At 40.1% G+C, this 22,347-nt stretch overlaps 1 protein-coding gene across 1 annotated transcript in view; it reads right to left on the reverse strand.

Annotated features, from left to right (window-relative positions):
• LOC307027190 (trafficking protein particle complex subunit 9-like) overlaps window positions 1–22,274 on the reverse strand; it is a gene marked incomplete at both ends in the record, with an annotated part of 33,726 nt that extends 11,452 nt beyond the window's left edge. The window contains 3 exons of the mRNA XM_079695394.1: window positions 7,815–7,960; window positions 13,294–13,420; window positions 22,131–22,274. Of these exons, the coding sequence (XP_079551520.1) occupies window positions 7,815–7,960; window positions 13,294–13,420; window positions 22,131–22,274 (417 nt within the window). The remainder of the gene's footprint in view (window positions 1–7,814; window positions 7,961–13,293; window positions 13,421–22,130) is intronic.
• Between the last annotated feature and the right edge of the window lie 73 nt (window positions 22,275–22,347).

A 22,347-nucleotide genomic window follows, 5' to 3' on the forward strand; every position in this document is an offset into this window, starting at 1 on the left:
TTTAATACATTGGAAATCATTTGAAAAGCCATTAAAGCTGTGATGGGATCATTTCAACGTGTCACTGTTAGTTCAGAGACTGACATTTATTGAGCAGTTCTGATGAGCCAAAAGCAGGGATAATGAGATGAAATCATGTTAGGACCTGATTAAATAGACTCTAGGAAAATGAGAACTGCAAAGGATTAATTTAGCAGGTTCAATCAGATTTTATAAAAAACCAAAAGGGGAAATAAAATGGATTTCAGATACAGGTTAGTCTAAGAGATTAAAGCTCTGCAGAATCAATCAGTCCTGAATGACATGTTGGAAGGGTCTGTTAGATTGAGAAGCTACTTTAGTCCCATTGTAGCCATACAGATATTCATATTGAAATGTCCTTCTTGAGTCCGTTTGCAAAGTCCATTGAAGTAAATAGACTTGCAAAAGAGGGACTGACATTTCTACCTCCGACCCCGGCTGGGAAAGGGATTTATGAAAGGCTAAATGCAGCCCTGCACCCTGGGAAATTAAGTAAAAAGATATCTACGGTATGAATGTCTGTTGAAACCTCAGGTCTGGCTCGCAGGCATGCTCCCACAGTCGGCCAATTAGGTGTGAAATGCACTTCAGAAAATAGGAAAACAAAGTGGATAGCTGCCGTTTTCTTTGTGTTGCCTCAGTCCTAATTCCTCAAGTGGCCATTGAGACTACGTGCAGATCTCCGAAGGCTTCAGCTCTTTGAAAACTCATCCTACGAAGCATTAATGAATGTTTTCAGTCACTGCACGGTTAGGTTAAACATTGCCTGTGTTTGGGTCCTTAAAAGGGCAAGTTATTTTATCAAAAGGTCTCTCATGTGCTATAGAAGTCTTCTTTCATAGACCATAGACGGGAATCAAGATGTTTACTCGGGTTACTGCAACCATTAGATCAATTATTCTGTTAAACCAATAGAAACATGAATCTTTTATACTGAATATCACACACGCCTGGGCATTGGAGCTCAAACCATACATGTGAAATTAAGCGATCTCCAGAGCAGGGATGAATGCTTCAGGACTCGATGAAAAATCAAGCTTTTGAGCTGCATAGAAATGTATTCAAGTCATTAGGGAATCAGATAGAGAAATATGCCTGGAGGACATTTAGCTAGTTCTCCAAATGTAGGTTTTCAAAAAACACAGAAATGCGGTGTAGTGAGAGAACTCGCTATTGATTTAGAAGTACAAGGAGCCCTATTATGCTTTTTGGAGTTTTCCCTTACCTGTAGCCTGGTATTTAAGTTTTGGTGCATGTAAATGGTCTGCAAAGGCTTGAATCCCAAAGGTTTCAGCTATGTAAATGCACTACTCATTACAGTGAGCCTTGCCAGGTAACGTTGAATTCTCAAACTCGTCACTTTTTTTGAGAAAGAATAAAACAATTTAAAATATAAAATCTGAGATTATTTTGAGGTAAAATAGGCGAGAATGGAGGAACGGAAGTTAAGCTTGACATTTTAAAAAACACATTATTTAAAAAGTTGTATACATAAAGAAAATGATTATTTGATAGCAAACTTTATGGGGAATGTGCACATATAGATAAGGAGGCCTGCAATAAATCGATTATTTTGGAAGTCAAGTGATAAAATTCAGTTACACAGTCACAAGATGGAGGAACACCGGTTCTTGTAGGTAATCATACATCCTGTCATGTTCAAAATACTGATTTTAGAAAATCTCAAAATTCTGACTTTTTCTCAAAATTCAGACTTTTTCTCAAAATCATGATTATTTTTCACAAAATTATGAATTATGACAAATCTCAAGAATTCAGAATTATATCTCTAAATTCTGACTTTTTTCTCCAAATGTTTCTCAAAAATCGGACTTTTTCACAAAATCTGAAAATGTAGACTTTTTCAAAAAATTCAGAAAATTCAGACTTTTTTTCTCAAAATCCTGATTTTTTCTGAATACTTAAAAATGTTTATAATCACTCATCACCAGCTTGAGCTTGAATCTCAGGATCCATGTATCTGTGATCCTCTCCAGAATGGAAGTAGTCATCACATACAGAGCATCAACTAGTTCCTGAACAGTGTCCTTCACATGCTGATATCCAAGAGAGGGAGTTACAGTCACAAGATGGAGGAATGCCGCTTCTTGTTATCTTGTCATGAACTAAATACTGACTTTTTCCTCTAAATGTTGGCTTTTTTCTGAAAATCTGAAAATCCTGACTTTTTCCTCAAAATCCTGACTTTTTCAAAAAAACTCAAAAATATGACTTTTTTTAAAAATCTCAAATTTTGAGTTTTTCTGAATAGTTAAAAATGTTAATTGTCACTCGTCACCAGCTTGAGCTTCAATCTCAGGATCCATGTATCTGTGATCCTCTCCAGAATGGAAGTAGTCATCACATACGGAGCATCAACTAGTTCCTGAACAGTGTCCTTCACATGCTGATATCCAAGAGAGGGAGTTACACAGTAACAAGATGGAGGGAGACAGGTTCCAGTGTGTGCTGCCCATTATGTTGTCCTCTTTGCTTGGCCAATACAACTTGTTTTCTGTGCCCTGGGGAAGTTTAGCAAATTAAAAATCACCATTGGTTTAAAAACTCATATAGAGTAATAATGTATCTTCTTTGCAGTTGGAGGTGTGTAGTTGACAGTTCTATAGACACGTCGTTCATAATGATGGAGTGGGAGGAAGGATTTGTCCGGGAGAAGACACCAATTAATCTTTTGTCTGCAAATGGGCAAAAGGGTCGACACTGCACACTTACAAACTATGGATGTGAAGTATTAAAGCTGGAAGTCAGCACTTTAACCTCATAGTTATTACTTGATTTCAAACCCAATATGACAACAGAAACTGTCCGAACACTAACTGAGGATAGATAGCAAAGGTCACCTCCCTATTCACCCATATCCCCCTGTAATGAATAGCCCACATCAGAGTGAATGGATAGCTGTAGACTACACAGTTCTTAAAAATGAGTCTCAGCGCAATTATAGCAGAAACAATCTCCCATTAGAGAAGCCCTTATTTTATGGCTGAACATCAAGTTGATTCATGGCATCCGATTTATAGGAGCGTGAAAAAGCACACACATATTTTCTCAGTGTCCACACACACCTTAATTGCCAGAGCCTAGCGAAGAATACGAGACTTTGGTTGCCCATCAGTAAAATAAATGAGAGGGAAGTGATGGTTTACTCGGAAGCTGTGAAAGGTTTACAGCTGTGGCACATATCAGAGCATAATGAAGCACTCAGGAATATCCCTATAGGGTGCGTTTCACCGATAACAAGGCCAGGACACACGAGAACTAAGTCAGCGTTTCTGTCCCGGACAAATGGGAGAAATTCCAGTTCAAATACGATCTGTGTTTGAACTTATAAACAATTGACTGGGAGGCTATAGAGAGGCGAAGTCCCTCCCCCTTCTGGTTGAGCTCTATTACGGAATTTATGTATTGAAGTCAATGGAGAAAGAAAGATTATCTTTCGATCCCGTTTGAATTGTGCCACGAATTACACATATGATTTTTGTCAATTTAAAAGATAATTTTGCAAGTCAACAAAATAGAAATGTGTCGTAAACACTTTTTCTTATGTGAAATCGCTCAATGAACTACATCTCCCGTCTCGCACCACACACCCAGACGGACGTCACGTTGGCACATTTCACTTCTTTCTTTCAGAATGAGGCGGAAAGTATTAAAAGAGGTGAAAATCACTACAAGTTGAGAGCTGTACATACACACAAGGGGAGGTAGTCGGTTCCGTAAGAGCCAGCATGCGGGACTGGGATTCTGGGATTTGTAGTCTTTCTAGTTGCGTATTTTTCATAGTCTTATATTTCAACAGTTTTACGACAAACTGTTTTTTTTTTTTTAAATTGACAAACATCATATGTGTAATTCGTGGCACAATTCAAACAGGATCGAAAGATAATCTTTCTCTCTCCATTGACTTCAATACATAATTTTTCCGAAATAAGGTCCCATGGGGTGGAAGTAGATGGGCGGGACTTCGCCTCTATAGAAAAATGGAAAGGCATGTAAATTCGTAAATAATTGCTTTAATAAAAAAACTAGTAGGCTATTTCAAATATAACAACTCATGCTTATAGACTCCTGAATAACACAAACGTAAGCTGAACGCCTACTGACAGAATAGAAGAATGCAAAATATTTGTAAAGCGACAGAAATAAATATTTGCCTGGCTCATGACGTTTTTATTAGAGTACACTGCTGCGACTTCAAGCACCGTTTCTATTTTGTGTTGCAGAGAGAATCCTGGTTTCTCTCTGTGGTTTGACCCACCTGGAATATTTTTCCCTGAGATCACTTGTGAAGAGTCTGCAGACCGTTGAGAAATTCAAGCGTCCATAACCGGAACAACTGTATTTTTTACAATTTATGACATCTGATTTACAAAATGTCAACTTCTGGCCACTTACAACATTCAAAATGCAAGGCTTGTATTGACATGTGTACATAGCTACAGTGTAGTTATGACAATGAAAGTATTAGGTCACAGGCTCACAATAAAACAGAATAGTCTATACAAGTAATTGGAATATTGATATATAAGTTACAACCAGATGAATGTTGTGGATGTTCTTACCAGCTCCTTCAATAGTTAAACCATGTTCACTTACTTCAAAATGCTGTTACTTATGTTTCAACATGGATGAGTACCTATTTTAGTATTTATTTTAATCAACATGTGCTTGGCTTTGAGTAGACTTCTGTGAATTTGCTGTAACACTGGAAATGTTACTCCTGCGTAAAGAATAAAGTGTCTGGTGCCCACTCGTCTACTCATCCCGTTGTTAATAACCTTCAAATGTTGCTTAGTGGAAATGTTTTACCGGACAGATTTGACTTCCATGGACTTCAACAGATTTTCCCGGTAAATACTCGCTCAGGGAAACACTCAAAAAATAAATTTCCAGGATGAAAAATTAAACATCTAAAATGAGTTTGTGGCTGATATCATACAGCAAGTTGCAAAGCAGGATTAATACGGAGTTCTGTATGTGAGGACACGCCTACATGTGTCTGTTGTGATGAATGTATTATCGCGGTTAACCCATCGATGGAGCGCTTGATTTCTACACTTCCTGCGTGCTGCGAGATGCATCGAAGGAGTTAAGAGATAATCTACTTCATTAGCCGACAGCTATCTCCCCGAGGCAGACGGACGGAGAGGAGAGGCATGTTGGAATTAATCTCCGAAGCCTCACAACACCACACTGTACCAGAGGAGTATCTGACTTTCCACATCTACATCCTGATCAAAGCAAGGAGCAGCTCAGGGGTACACGGATATAATCCATTTATTAAAAACTACTTGTGGTCCACTAACTCTCATGAATAATTGTGCACATTTTGATATTGAGGGAGGTTAAACAGAAAGGACATACTGTTGACATATTCAGCACATTTTCCGCTTCCTGTGGTCTATAATATTGTTTCAAGAGAATATAATTTGAAAGTGAAAACTGCAAGCGAAGCTAGAGCAGTGCTGAAGTGAGATTACCAGAATAATATTAGCTTATTGATTTATAACTGATGAGATACAGCATGTGCCGGGGACAATATGATGACAGACAAATAAACTAACCTACTATACCGTAATGTGAAAACTGAGAAAAAAACTGTGATCATAGTTTGGTATTAAAAATATATTTTCAAATAAACCATTACCGAGTCAAAGGAGTAACATATTTTGTACGTTTTGTTGTAGTAAGCATTTGGCTGTATGGCTCACTCAAAATACCAATGCCTTCAATAGTTGGCAATAGTTACTGATGACAGGATTGGTTGTTCCACGTCACATGACAAGCGGTGCGGGCTGATGCAATCAAATAACTTGAACTACTGTATAAAAAAACTACATACAGTCGCATGGATTACTACCGCTAAGCTAAAGTTGGCTAATGTTCTCCTTAATGGCATTTAGTCGTTTTAGTCACTTGTTAGCAACTTATGTCTTTTGTGATACATAGAACATTGCATTCACGACTGAAGCATTTACGGTATGTCCACACGGCAGCGTGCGTTGAAGCTTGCCGGTGGGCGTGTGTGGCGCCTGACCAAGAACCAATCACATTAATCTCCCGCCCCAGACACACAAGCACGCGGTTTGATTGGCTAGCGCTTGTACTGGCATATGATTTGATTGGCTGACGCTTGTACTGGCATATGATTTGATTGGCTAGCGCTTGTACTGGCATATGATTTGATTGGCTAGCGCTTGTACTGGCATATGATTTGATTGGCTGACGCTTCCATCGAAGCTTGAAAATTTGAACTTTTCTCAACTTTTGAAGCGAGCAGCGGAGGCAAAGCGACGGAACCACAATGCAGTTCGGCAAAGCCTGACGTCACCCCATTCAAAGTGAGTGGGAAGCGTCTCCATTGAAGCAACGCACGCTGCCGTGTGGACTGGCCGTTACTGTCGTATGTTATGTCGTAGAACAACATGTGAACATCGTGTAAGCTTGTGTCAACCACAGACCTAATTTCAAGCTTCTAACTACAAAACACATAAATAGAAAACGTTGACTTCGAGGCGAGGGAAGTGGTAAAATGTCAAGTGTTTCCTGGGTTGTAGGAATCATTCATGCAGCACTCTATTCAATAGATTTAACTGGCAAATGTAACGTGAACAAGCTAGAACTTTGTTAAAAAACAAAATGTAAATGTATGCATCAAAGGACCAGATATGGAGCTGAAAGTGCTTTAAAGTGCGTGATGTCCCTGACTGTTGATGTCTAAAACTCCAGTGCAATCTCAATTACACACCAAACGATGGACAGCCACTGAAACAAAGTATAATGCTAAAATGCACTTTGTTTGATGATGCTTCAATGGGGATTTCATTAAACACTGAAATGGATTCTCTCCAGAAACGCTAACAAGCTGCAGATTTCCAAACAGCAGAGTTTTAGCCAGGACAGCAGTGACTCACTCACGGCCTGTTGATGCTCCTCACATACTGATTGAAGAATACGCTGCATCAGGCCTTTATGAGAAGGAGATGTACTATCAAGTGGTACCAGTGAAGATGGCTTTCTTTACAAGGAGGCAATGACAGGAACACAGGCGAGAAGCCACAACGGAATAAAATACATTAATATACGAGCAGGACAAACTCGGAAAAAAAATATTAATCCAATTTTGTTTTTGTGTTTATGCGGCGGACGTGTCAATAGTTCACCCCGAATCAGATTTCAATACAAAGCATGTATAACAAACGGAGGAAAGTAAAGAAAAACATGCAAAAATAACTGTTTTGATCCTAGTGTAAAAAACATTTCTTACATCAAAAGATATTCCCTGGCTCAAAATTCATTCAAATGATTGATTTAAATTTTGTTCGGATATTTTGTATACATCAACTCCATGTCGGACCATTTGCAAGCCGTTTTCGAACCGTCTACGAACTTGGGTCGGTCGCTTCAAAACATCAATGAAGAAGTGGGGCCTGGCAGACAGTGCTGCATGCGAGTGCGGTGACCCTGAACAGACTGCAGAGCATATAATAACCACCTGCCCTTTATATAGACCATCCTCGCAAGCCAGCCTCTTCGACGTAGGACCAGAGATGCGGGCATGGCTACACAACACTGAGTTGGAATTCTGACGTTACACGAAGGAAGAAGAAGCTGGCCGATAGCATCCATCTATTATTATTTTAGGATTGTAAAACCTTGTGGGACGCTCATTGATTTTAACAAGGCAACAGAGATAAGCCTGAAGTGGAGACACTGTAATGTGGTGTGACCTCAACAAGTTGCAAGGATACAAAAACAAAGTCTGGGCTTACCGATCTTCTTACTGCGCTCCTCTCCTCTGTTGTGCATGATGATGGGAGAGTAGATGAAGGGGCTGGCGGTGGACATGTTCTGTCCCAGCAGGCCTTTCACTTTGTGAGGACGCAGGCTGAGGGGCAGATTGAGCAGCTTCACTGATCTAGAGTGGAAAAAGCACAACAATGACAAGTGTAAGCATCATTCCCCACATTTATTAAAGGTCACCTATTGTGCAAAGTCCACTTTCTCATGTCTCTTCTACATCAACATGTGTCCCCTCTTCTCCATGTCTCTTCTACACCAACATGTGTCCCCTCTTCTTCATGTCTCTTCTACATCAGCATGTGTCCCCTCTTCTTCATGTCTCTTCTACATCAACATGTGTCCCCTCTTCTTCATGTCTCTTCTACATCAACATGTGTCCCCTCTTCCTCATGTCTCTTCTACATCAACATGTGTCCCCTCTTCTCCATGTCTCTTCTACATCAACATGTGTCCCCTCTTCTTCATGTCTCTTCTACATCAACATGTGTCCCCTCTTCCTCATGTCTCTTCTACATCAACATGTGTCCCCTCTTCTCCATGTCTCTTCTACATCAACATGTGTCCCCTCTTCTTCATGTATCTTCTACATCAACATGTGTCCCCTCTTCTCCATGTCTCCTCTATATCAACATGTGTCCCCTCTTCTCCATGTCTCTTCTACATCAACATGTGTCCCCTCTTCTTCATGTCTCTTCTCCATCAACATGTGTCCCCTCTTCTTCATGTCTCTTCTACATCAACATGTGTCCCCTCTTCTTCATGTCTCTTCTACATCAACATGTTTCCCCTCTTCTTCATGTCTCTTCTACATCAACATGTGTCCCCCTCTTCTCCATGTCTCTTCTCCATCAACATGTGTCCCCTCTTCTTCATGTCTCTTCTCCATCAACATGTGTCCCCTCTTCTTCATGTCTCTTCTACATCAACATGTGTCCCCTCTTCTTCATGTCTCTTCTACATCAACATGTTTCCCCTCTTCTTCATGTCTCTTCTACATCAACATGTGTCCCCCTCTTCTCCATGTCTCTTCTCCATCAACATGTGTCCCCTCTTCTTCATGTCTCTTCTCCATCAACATGTGTCCCCTCTTCTTCATGTCTCTTCTACATCAACATGTGTCCCCTCTTCTTCATGTCTCTTCTACATCAACATGTGTCCCCTCTTCTTCATGTCTCTTCTACATCAACATGTGTCCCCTCTTCTCCATGTCTCTTCTACATCAACATGTGTCTCCTCTGTGGAAAGAGACTCTGAAAGTTTCAGGAACAAAGATTCTCTCTCTTTTTGATCCATTTCTATAAAAACCTGTCTGAAAATGAGCTGATAAGATTTTGCCCACTTTATGATGTCATAACGACGTTTTGTCTTGTGTAACCATTAGCCAATCACCAACCAAGGTAACGCCCCCCCTCCTTATCACCTGAATCTCCTCCTAGAGCACCATTGAGTTCTTTGTAACCAAATGTCTCTCAGAGGGGCGTGGGGAGGGGCTCCTTATTTTCATCTAAAGTAACAGACAGAGAATCAGCACTTTGGAAACAGGGCTGAAACAGAGGGGATTATGGGTAATGCTGCAATAGGCGCTTTCAAACCGGAGTACTTTTCCCAGGAATAGTTCCGATAGTTCACACCAAAAAGATCTGGAACTAGAACTTAGTTTGCACTAACCTTTTGACCCCCAAATAGTTTCTGCTAGAGAAAAAGGTTTGTGGGTGTGTCGGCCACACTAACAGTTTCTGATTGGCTGGGCGAATTGCAAACCACGCCCCGTAAAACTCAGAAAAGTTTTGTGAAGCCACCATTTTATTTGCTCGCATTAGCATTATTAGCATTAACGCAGCGCACCAACGGTGAGAGACTAACTTATGGCAACACAAAAGAAAACAAGGGAGGGGTGGAGTGATGAGGAGGTGTCTGCGCTTCTGGCGATTTATTCGGAAGACGCGACCCAGCAGCTTCTACTGAAGCCAGTCCCCAACTCCGGGGGACTCTGGGACTTCGGTGGCAGTCAACGCTGTGAAGTTGTTTGCGGTCTGCCAGTAAATCCAAAGCAGAAGAAGAAGAAGTGACGTCAGCGGCTTCATTTGCGTAATCCTCCCTCAGGGAACTTATTCCGGTGTGTAGGCGATCGGGGGAACTAAGTACCGGGAACTAAGTACCGCAAAGTACTTTGTGTGAAAGCGCCAAATGATCTGATTGGTATTTGGAGCCAAACACTTCTGAGACATGTTCTGTATATATCTGAGACGTATAATAGGGATCCTTTAAACGTTTCACACCGAAAAGGAAGATCACACCCTTGCATATTTGTTGCATCTGTATGCAGTTTATTCCATGATGAATATTTGAGATTACAGCACACTGCAGGAGATTTATAATACCAGTCTTTGTTTAAGGTTACAGAGTCCGATAAAAGCCCAGGAACAGACACTTAAAGAAAGTGTGTGCTCCTGAGTTTCAGCAACCTATTCATTCATTCACAGATATATTGTCAATGCAATCTAGTAGATAAGGAGTCCTGCACACAGCCTGCAGTTTGCTGAGGAAGTTACTGTTGCTCATTAATACATCCAAGTCTTTATTCGTAAGCAATAATGACTTCTACGAGCAGAAGGTCAAAGCAAGGCGGAGAACTTTGGAGAAAGTTAACTACTTCTTTGGCAGAGCCGCGTTTGTCTTGGTCCGTTTCCAACTCTGCAGCAAATTCTGCTTCAACACAGGCCGACTGACTGCAGCATGAGCAGAATAACATATTTAAGTATTTAAAATTCCAAAATCTCTTAATCTTCGTCTTTTATTAGCTTTTTGTACACTTGTATTCGCAGTAAGTCATACATTTTGTTATACATCACTGTTAAAACCCGTGTTGGGATGACATGTTTTGTATAATTTCAATAAAGCACCAAATCCACAACAAAAACATTCCCAGACGAACTTTCTATTTGGTCTTTTCTATTTGTTTTAACAAGATATTCAGTTATTACCCATATTTACCCAGGTTTAACATCACAACGTTGCAGACAAAGTGAGGAAGGTTGTTTGTGTTGCTCTTGGGGATAGATGTTTGCTTTTCAACCATTTCAGAGGAGAATTAATCCATTGGAAAAAATTGTTTTTTAAATCAATGTGGTGATAAAACAAGATTAGTGGAAAGCCTCCTCTCGAAGCAATTGATATTAAAAGCCCCAAATTATATATTGAAGGCTTTTTTATGCAAGAATTAAACGGTAATGGCTAACTACTGACAAACCGCCTCACTTTTATGCTTCAATGGTATAATCACTTCAAATGTAGCCTATTAGTCAGATGATATTTAACAAGCAAAAAAAAAAGATTGAGCCAACATTTGACAAGAATTAGGAATCCTATGAATACTAATACACACCTGTATGAATCGTACATGTTGATAGGGTTAGGGTTACAATGTGCACACTTCTGTTCAATTCTTATGTTTGTATACATTTTACTTTACCTTGTTATGGTTTATACAAATATATATGTATTGTTATATTAAACCTGGAATTAGGGCTTCTTTCAAGTCGTCCTGTGTCCTGAATTTTATGGTATTTTTAAAAAATGTATTTTATTTGTATTTTATATCTATCTTGTAATTGTATGCCATGTTTTTACATTGTCGATGTTTGTTGATCTTTAGAGAACCCGAGAAAAGGGTTTTATGACATTGGGCTGTATAAATGTCACATTTAAATATTATTTATCAATCAATTAGCCCTCTGCTAAAGTGTCTAGAGGACATAAAGGTCTGGATGGCGTGCAACTTCCTTAAACTAAATGAAGGAAAAACAGAAGTATTGGTTTTTGGTGGCACCACTGGCATCACTTCTGTAGACCTGGGTTCCTTGGCTCGGTACACCAAGCCCACCATTAGGAACCTTGGCATTAAAATGGACCCTGAACTAAAACTTGAGTCAGATTAAATATGTGGTAAAAACGAGCTTTTATCACCTTAGCTAGCCAAAGTAAAACCTTTTCTCTCCAGACAGCAGTTTGAGACGGTAATCCTTAGTCACCACTCGGCTGGATTACTGTAACTCTCTCTACATGGGGGTCAGTGGGTCCGCCCTCGCTCGTCTGCAGCGGGTGCAAAATGCCACAGCAAGGCTTTTAACTGGCACATGGAAATATGACCACATTTCCCCCATTTTGGCTTCGCTCCATTGGCTGCCAATACATTTTAGGATTCATTTCAAAATCCTTTTATTTACTTTTAAATCCCTAAATGGCATGACCCCACGCCACACTGCCTGCTTTTAAATCGCTTCTTAAAACCCACCTCTTCTCCTTAGCGTATTAACATCTTTTAGAGCGTTGCTTTTAAATTGTCTATTGTTTTTACTTGTACTTGTTTTAAAGGTGGGGTAGGTAAGTTTGAGAAACCGGCTCGAGATACACTTTTTGTTATATTCCATGGAATGCTCTTAACATCCCGATAGCAATGAATATCTGAAGTGCTTTGACCAAAAATTCATAAAAAAATGTCACCTGTGGAAGCCGTAGCGCTGTAAAAAGCACGACCAATCATCTGAGCCGGCCCGGCTAAAATAACTGGATGGCCTACCTGCCTGTCAGCCTTCCATCTGTGCACAAACGTATCTCTTGCCCTCATTGGTCATGTGCGCGTTCGTGTGTGTTGGAGGAGGGGCTCTGTAAGGAAGTGGCAGATTTTCTCCAGTCGTGTATTTTCAATGCCGGTTTCTCAAACTTACATACCCCACCTTTAAGGTGTGTGAACTGAGCTGTGTGATTTTTGTTTATTTGCCCGTACAGCACTTTGGTCTGGAGTTTTAAAGTGCTCTCTAAATAAATCTGTATTATATTGCATTTGATACTGAATGATTTAATTGCACGTTCTTACTTGAACTTCTTATTTTAATATAAATATTTGTATTCAATTTTTTTTTTACAACAGTCTTAAAACCCAAATAAATAAAGTGTTCTGATTATATAAGGAACATTCAGTCTTTTACCTATAGTGTAGGGTTAGGGTTACAATGAGCACATGTTAACATTAATATATGTTGATCAAAATATTGTTTTTACATTTTACGGTACTGCATCTTAACGTACATTTTTCAATGTAATTTTCAAGTCCGGAAACTCAAGAAAAGGCACCATCATGGTCTGTCCACCTTTTAGCCTTAGTGGTTCACCTTTGGATTATATCACCGCTTTCAAATTAACACCCGTCACCAAAATGGAAACTAATAATATGCTCAGTATGGAGTGCACACACACGTAGGGCGTCTTACAGCCCAGGCAATGTCTGGTTTGTAACAAGCCAGAGAGGGAGTTTCACATTTTATTTTATCGGGCATTTAACGTTTTTTTCCAGTCTTAAATGGATCATCTGTCCTCAAACCCAATTTCCCCTGGGATAAATGAAGTATTCAGATCATGAAAGCAACATTTAGCCCCGCTGTGTCTTACCGTACGATGGGCAGCTTAGTGAAGGGCACGGGGGGGAGCTTCAGGCCGTCAGGAAGCGTGATGACCTCCATCCCTCCCGGACACTTGGAGGTGTAGTTCTCCAGACTCTGGGTCACCTCTTTTTTCTCTATAAACGTAGAAGTACAGTAGGAGAATAATTTAGCACTGGCTCAAGTACTTAAAGACGTCTATAGATACAACCATCCAAAGATCAGGCAGCAGCAATTACAATATAACGTAGTCCTCGTTAAAGTTCTCCTCGCCCAGATAGGTTCATCTTTGTGTGTGATATAAATTAAGCCGACGTTAATGACCTGTGAGGTGTCTCTCTCAGCAGAACCAGCCCCAGCCGTCAAGTAAAATTGTGAGTTTTATTGTGCCGTCGATACCTTTTGAGCGAACATTACTGCTCACCCAGCCGGAGAATTTGCTTTGGCTCTGCAAGTTTCACGAGTGTCGATCAAGGCGAGGAGGACATTTAGAAAGAGCGCCAGGACTCATTCAGATCTATAACCCTCTTTCAGAGTACCTTATGAAGTCTTACGAGTCTTTACACTGGCTTCCTGTGTGTCAAAGACTTGATTTCAAAATACTGCTGCTGCTTTATAAAGCTTTGAATGGTTTAGGCCCAAAATACATTTCTGACCTCCTGCTAAATTATGAACCATCCAGATCTCTCAGGTCTTCAGGGACTGGTCAGCTTTCTGTCCCCAGAGTCAGAACTAAACATGGAGAAGCAGTGTTCAGTTATTATGCTCCAAATATCTGGAACAAACTCCCAGAAACCTGCAGGTCCGCTGCAACTCTGACTACTTTTAAATCCAGGCTGAAGACTTTTCTTTTTGTCGCTGCTTTTAATTGATATATTCATATCCAGAGATGGGGTCGTTACTCAAAAAAAGATATATATTACATATTACTTTACTCGTTACTTTACTCGCAGGGCCGCCCCTCCCTACAGGCAGATCACGCAGACTGCGGAGGGTGCTTGATTTTGCAGAGGGAGCCTCATCAGAAGCACAAAAGCGGCGCACCTACTAGGGATGCATACCGGTATCACCAAAATACCGGTTACTGGTGGCTACGGTATAGCGTACCGAAATCAGATCCGGTTTCGATACTTTTTAAAAAATATATATTTTTATTTTAAAGGTGAGTCCGTGGCCCGTGATGGCGGGTGTTATAAATTAGATTGCATAATCGTTTTTCTTCATATTTTATGTATTTTTCATCGTTTGTTCAATACTAGAAAGGTAAAAGTCCCACAAATGAACTGTGATGGGATTTGTTTTCTCTCACCAGTGAAGGCAAATGTTGATTTTAAAGATGAGATTTGTTTGTTTGTGCAATGCCGAGATTTCATGACCATTATTCTATTATTTATTTGTTCTCTAGTCGAATCTCAGGTTTAACATGAATTATAACGGTGCTATAACGGTCTGTTTGCATTGACAAGATGAGCTATTCACGCGGCACACCTGATGGCGGGTGCTATAAAAGATATTCCATAATCGGTTTTCTTCGTATTTTTAATGTATTTTTCATTGTTTGTTCATTACTAAAAGGTCCAAGAAGTCCCACAATTGAATTTAATATTCATTTGACATGTTAACTATATCGTAAAGCGCTTCATGGGAGTAATTGTGGGATGATACATTTTCAAAGTATCACGATATGTATCGGTTGAGTATCGGTATCGTTCAGTGGTATCGGTATCGTAAAAAAGTCAACGATATGCATCCCTAGCACCTACAGTGATACTCGTTACTTTGCTCGACATCCTCACTCTGGATTCGGAGGTCCTCCTTAGCTATTAGCTTCACGTTAGCATGTTGTCTTTGCAGGTGCTTGTTGAGGTTTGACGTTGTGTTTGCAGCAGTGGATAAAAGCTTCTGGCCTGGACACAGTTTGCACCTCACCGTCACAGTCCTGTCCTTTCTTCGGACGAACTCAAAATAATGGGCATACCATTACTTTGTAACACATTACACCCAACTCTGTTCATATCTTAAACTGCACTGTAACTTTGATTATCTTTGCTTTTTAATGCCATTTTCTTAATTGTCTTTCATTTTTGTAAAGCACTTTGAATTGCCTTGAGTCCCCCCAAATGGTAAATAAAGTCATTATTGGGGTTAAAGTCCCCTTGTAGGTGGTTACATGTGTGCCGTTTTGGTTTCAAGACCCTGGTTCAAGGAGGACACCAAAAAGGTCCTAGAAAGTCAAGGTAAACTTAACTAATGTGCATTTAAAAATAAAAAGAGGAATAGCTGCTGTGTGATTTTATATGTTATGTATCTCTCCGTACAACACTTTGGTCTGGAGGTTTTAAAGTGCTATATAAATAAAGTTGGATTGGATATAATGTAAATCATTTGTGTGTAGGGTCTGGGCCCCCATTTCATGCTTCCCATTTACACATCTACATTGTGTCTTATGATAGTTCCAGTAAATTTAATTGTTTGTGAATAAATTAAATGAATCAACATTGGAAGGACAAGATAATAGCGGGTTGCGTCTGTCTGACAAAAACAAATTAGCAATCACAAGACTCTACTAAAGATGAATTTTAATCCCCGACTTGTTTTTGGTTTAGCATTTGAACCAATGCTTCTCTAATGAGCATTAAATACATTTACAGAACATTGGAACAAAACAAAAACCCTGAAAATAAAAAGAGGTATGAATCTCAAGGCCATATATATCCAGCTTTTTTTGTTTTAATAATTGTGTATATACACCGTAAGCCTAATATACAGTATATATGCTGTCTATAAATGAGGAGATGCCTGTTTTAAACGGACAAAAGTGATAGCATACAAAACGGTCCAAACAAATGTGTTGTTACGTTTACAAGTTGAAGTGGACCTATCACGCTATATTTGAATAATATAGTGTAGGACCATACCTATATAAGACATATTTATACTTTTATTTTTCAAAATACCAAACAGATCATGCATTTTAGCCATTCCTCATTTCGCTCAATGTAACACTGTCTTTGCATCATGGGCTGATTCTGTGAGAACAGCACCATCTACAGGCCTGGCATATGTACTACAGCATCTCCAGCGCTTTGAACGGCAATGTCCGTGGCTGTCTCCTCCTGATTGGTGGAGTTGGCCCAATAGCCGTAGCGCCACTTCTGTGACGTCATAGAAGTGTTCAAATCTGGATCAGTCTGTATCAGATCCGTTGCAGCCCCTTTTTTAGAGATTTGGGTATGGAGGAAAAGAGAGGGTTGTGTTTTCTGACACTTGGTGAGTTCCCTGGAACACCGGGGACACATGTTCATGTAGAGAAGACGTACTAAAGTGCATTTTGCATGATAGGTCCCCTTTAAATATAGACTAGGAGACAAAGAGCCATGTTAAGTACAGTCAGAGGAATATAGTTCAAATTAAGGTCCGGCGAGGGCACAAATTATTTATAAAGTGACCCTAAGAAGGAATCGGTGAAAAAAGCGCATTGGGAATAAAATAGCAAGAGATAAATGGGCGATAGCTCAGTTGTCCTCTTGGCTCACAGCTTGTTATGATTGATGGATTATTTGTCCATTTGTTCCCCTTGTTTGCCATGTCTGAGTGTTCACAGCAGCCGTCTGATCGAGGCCACTCGGGGACAAAAGCAGGGACCTGTTTGAATGTTGATTCTGTTCACATTAAGCGTGTTTACCAGGAACAGCATACAATAATAACATATTTTTCTCTTTTAGACCATTCATGTGTGCTGAATAACGAATGCTGATGAAGGCAGGTCGTGACGGAACGATATCAACCATTCAGCAACACGTAGAAAATGTCACCACGACATCTTCAGGGTCCAACAAAGACATTGAAATAGACTCGCAGCAGTATAGAAAATGTTAGGGTAGTTTGTTCGCCTTTACTATACTTATAGGCTTACAAATTGTGACTTCTTTTTTCACGGTTATTTCCCCAGACATTGTGAGAATGTCAGGGGTAAGCCGGGCTTTAGCTGCAGTGTTTGTGGTGTGTCCAATTGCACATTTCCCAAAAAGCAAAAACATTTCTCCGACCCTCCTTTGTCAGTAGTAGTTCTGTTAGGTAAACTCAACGAAAAACTATTTTTTGAGTTGTTTTTACCCTGCTCTTCACTGAGATCCCTGCCCAGACAAACACAAGAAAGCACGTTATTATTTTGACAGCTGGAACACACTGTCCAGGTAAGGACATATGTTAATGTTCAGCATTCACATTTTGAATGAAATGATTTTAAAACCCCCCAAAAGCAGAGAGATGTGTCTGCTGCACGGCTACAATTGCAAAGTATGTTGTCAATAAGTTACCAAGGACATTATTCTTCAGGTTCATATCCGTGTGTTGTGTCTCTACTGGGACATGTCTCCATGCTTTAATGTTCAAAAAGCTCTTTATTTTTCTCATACTGCCTGTGCTGCAGCACCTCTTTTCACACTGTCTGAAACCAGAGGCCAGTCTGCTCTGATTGGTTAGCTGGCTGGCTCTGTTGGGATTGGTCAACTGCTTAGAGATGTCCCGCCCCTTAGCCTTATCACGTACAATGTCTGTGAGCCCTAGCCAATAGGAGCCCTTGTGTTACATAAAGATGTCACTACGTTACAGAAGTTAACTAATGAGTCCAACGGAGGCGGAGAGAAACTCCCTCTGAAGGGAACTCTGGGATTTTAGCGTTCTTAAACCATTGACATGCACATAAACCGATATCATACACTCCAGGAAAGGGAAAACCCCAAAAAGAATAACAGGGCCTCTTTAAATTGTCATGATGAATAGGAAGCTACAGGTATGATAACAGGCCATTAAGGTTGGGTAGAAACGGCAAACAAGAAGTTGATGTCAGACTGAATAATGGTGTGGTAACTAGTGTTAATTTCGTTGACTAAAACTATGACGAAATATGTTCGTCAACGACCTTTTTTACCATGACCAAGACGAGACGATGACGTCAGTAAACAATAACTGTAACTAAATCAACATGCAATATCGTTGACGAAAAGTGACTAGACGAAAATGTAGTTTACTAAATAAAAACTTTGCCAAAATCTGTCTTTACTTTCGTTGACGAAAAAGGAGGAGAGGAAATATAATCAAAGATAACGTTACATCTCTGATAGTCAGTTTTTCTCCCGGCAGTTCTATTTCCGGTGCTGCGGCTGGGCAGAAGTTGTGTGTCTGTGCTACGCGCGGCGGTACATTTGAATTACACCGGGCAGCGGCACAGTATGAACAGTCAGGAAGACTCGGATCTAACTAACCGTATTTAACAGATACAAAAATAAAATGGCAACAACAGGGCTTGGGAGCAGTGGTCGCGTTAACCGAATATTCCCCACCGCCCCCGTCAACGCGAGTGAGTTACGAGTTGTGTACAGACCCGACGGGTAACGGGTAATAATGGATTATGACAGAAGTGTTTCGATCCTGTCCGTCAAAATGATTGACAACGAAAAAGTCTAACGCCACCACTGCTTGGGAGAAAGAAACGATGTGATATTTGGACCCATTCTCTCTACAATGAGGCTGAGAAAAAAAGCAAATGCATTGTCTTATCAGAAGGGAAGCAATGTGGCCAATACACAGCTGGTAAAAACACCACAAACCAGACCAGATACTCTCTGCAAAGCTTCTTAATCATTAAACCTGTGTTTTCATCAAATAAGGACAAGATATCATCTTATTGTGAAATAAGTTTGACTAAAATGACAAATTATTGGTTTTGGCTAAACTAGTTTGACTGAAATGTTCTATATAATCTGATGACTTAAGACTCAAATGTCAACAGTTTTCATTGACAAAAAGTAGACTAAAATAGTTAGTTTACTTTGACTAAAATAAGACTAAAATGCTCAGACTTTTAGTCGGCTTAAACTTGACTAAATAAAAACAGGATGAAGGTGACTAAAACTAACAAGGACATTTGACACAGGACTAAGACTACGACTAAAAAAAAAAATAGCTAACAAAATTAACACTAGTGGTAAAAAATTGTAAAATGAAGCAATAATAACTGAACATGTACAGACTTTGAGCAGGTGCTAATCATTTCACAATTTGGTCAAATGAAAACAAACCCCAACAGAACATTCAAGGGCCCCCGCTGAGAAGGAGGTGTTTGTATTGACACCACTGAGAAGAGGTGAGCTTCAAACACCTTTAATTACAGTGGGGAAGGATTTATCAAATGTTATGGTGAAATGAAAACTTCTGACACACCACAAACAGACGTATCAAAAGTTTTATGAATAATTTAAAGACTTCTGGCTGCTTTCAGGAAAAAGTAATAACAGTAATCCTTGTAGACTGGAAACTGAGCAACTCATACGATGATCTTAATCCTTCTGGTATGACATGAACTATTTAAAAAAAAAAAAAAAAAGAAGCAATATCAAACGGATCTATCTCTATTTGTGTGAGTTTACTGAAGTGTTGCAGGCACTGTCACGACATTTGGACTTCACCTGACACATTAACACTCCTTCCTGCTTCAGTGCATTGTTTGTGTTTGAAAAGGGAGGTACTGCAGAGTTAGGTGGTACATTTTGGTGAAACAAGTAGTATATATCACTATAGAAGTCTTTTAAAATAAGTTTTATAGCATTGCAGAAAAATAGGGATCAATGTGAGTTTATGTAAATCAATAAAATAACTTTATCTGCCCTTGGTAGTACTTCTGCAAGTCTGCAACCCCTAAACAACCACATCAATGTTCTACTTGGAGAAGACACATTTTGCAACAATTGCACTTATTATTGCAACTGTGCTTTAAAAACATCGCTTTTTATTTCTATGAATGTAGGTAAAGTTTGATTTGAGGTGGTTTTAGACTCAAGAGGATCACTAATTGGTGGTTAGGGACAGTTCACCTCATTAAATCCCTGTAACCGACACAGACACAATATATATAGAAATTGATTTATGTTTGCAAGATACCACACACAAGACTTAACAAGGTACATCCAGCCATCGAGCGGCCTTTCATCAGAGAACTGTTCAAAGACATGGCTCCTGTGGGCGAGGAGAGGACATTACAGTATGTGATGTTTTCAATAAGAGACAATATCTCAGTCTCTTGTAATCATCTCCCTTTCAATTACACTCTCTTTTATGGCACTTGTTTTGAATTGCAGCTTTGACACGATCCCTCTTATCAAGACAAATATCAGTGAAAATGCTCTATGAAGTACCATTTGATGACGAGGGGCACAGTTATGTTGTTAAAATAAGAAGATATTCTTTTTTTTAAAGCTTAACAATACTTATTATATTTCACCTTGGGTACATTTAAACAGATGCACTTTTCCTGAATGTATTATACATTGTATTTGTGGCCTAAAACCACGTAACAATCACTTTGTGTCAATGCCCCATTGGCCACACACACACACACACACACACACACACACACACACACACACACACACACACACACACACACACACACACACACACACACACACACACACACACACACACACACACACACACACACACACACACACACACACACACACACACACACACACACACACACACACACACACACACACACACACACACACACACACACACACACACACACACACACACACACACACACACACACACACACACACACACACACACACACACACACATTCAAATAGAAACCCTATCTCCAGGCTGCACAGGACTTCTGGTCAGAGCACAATGTTGCAGTCCCGCCAAGAAAAGACTGGCTTTGAAATGCATCACATTTTATTAAGAACAAGGTATAATGCCATAATCACCAAAGAACAGGTTGGCCGTTTCTAGAAGGCTGGAAGCACCTCGCAGGTTTAAAATACCACATTGGGGAAAAATAGCGTAATACTGCAGCCTTTAAGACTAAGTGCAGGAATGATTCCTAAAACATGGAAGTGGGTTATCATTTCAGCACTTTGGGGTTCCATTGCCTCGAAGTCTATAGCTTTTTGCACGTATTTATGGTAAGACGTTTCAAATAAGGTCTGTTTTGAGACAAAACTGAAGAGATGTTAACGTTTTGTTCCACAGTAGCCGCCTTTAGCTTAGCGGTGGTGACTAACCTGGCAATTGCATTTCATCTGGTTTTAATATGTGGAGATGATCTTGCAGATTAAAAAATGTCAGTATCATAAATGTGTGTTAGCAGCAGATATTATATTCCAAAACCCAAAAGAGAAAGCCCGTTGGATTGCTAACTTTCAGCTCAGCTTTCACACATACATCATCGAAGTCAGACTGAAGCACTGCTTTGTGAGCTGACCTAGCCGCCTTTAGCTTAGCGCTGGGGACATGAAGGAGGTATAGCCTTACCTGGCAACTGCATTCAATCTTCAACTATGATACAAGTGGTGTAATATGTGGGGAGGATAAAAACATGTCACTCAGTACCATACGTGTGTTAGCAGTAGATTTCGGACAAAATTCAAAAAGCAAAAGGAGAAAGCCCATTGCTAACTTCCAGGTCAGCTTTCACACATACATCATCAAATTCAGGCTGAAGCATCCTTTGTGCTCCAGTCGATCCTCTCCGTAAATACAGAGCTGAATCCAGATCAGTAGCACGCTAAAGGGCCATTGACAATGTTTTCTCTCGGTGATTGTGATGTTATGTTAAATGTTTGTTTTTCATGTATTGTGTCTTGATATTTGTCTATGTTGATGTTACACATGGAGCTGCTGTTATGCAAGTCACATGTCAGATTTGATCTGACCATTCAAGTATTATCCTATCGTAATATTCAAAACTCAAAAGGAGAAAGCCCATTGGATTGCTAACTTCCAGCTCAGCTTTCACACATATATCATCCCTGCACCACTGCTTTGTGAGCTGACCTTGATCTGACAGGAAGTCCAGCATGGTCTGCAGCAGGAAGGAGAGATGGCGCACAGAGAGGCCGGGGTTCCCCATGCGACGGGACGCGTACACCAGTTCATGGAGGAGGCGCATCTGAACAGCCGCCCAGCCGCAGTGGGTTCCTGAGAGAGGAGAGACGAGAGGAAATCACATTTAAAAAAAGGACCATGGCTGACATTTAAAGTTACACAGCTG

Source organism: Notothenia rossii (genome assembly GCF_949606895.1).
Source record: "Notothenia rossii genome assembly, contig: scaffold_349, whole genome shotgun sequence".
In the NCBI taxonomy this organism is placed as follows: domain Eukaryota; kingdom Metazoa; phylum Chordata; class Actinopteri; order Perciformes; family Nototheniidae; genus Notothenia; species Notothenia rossii.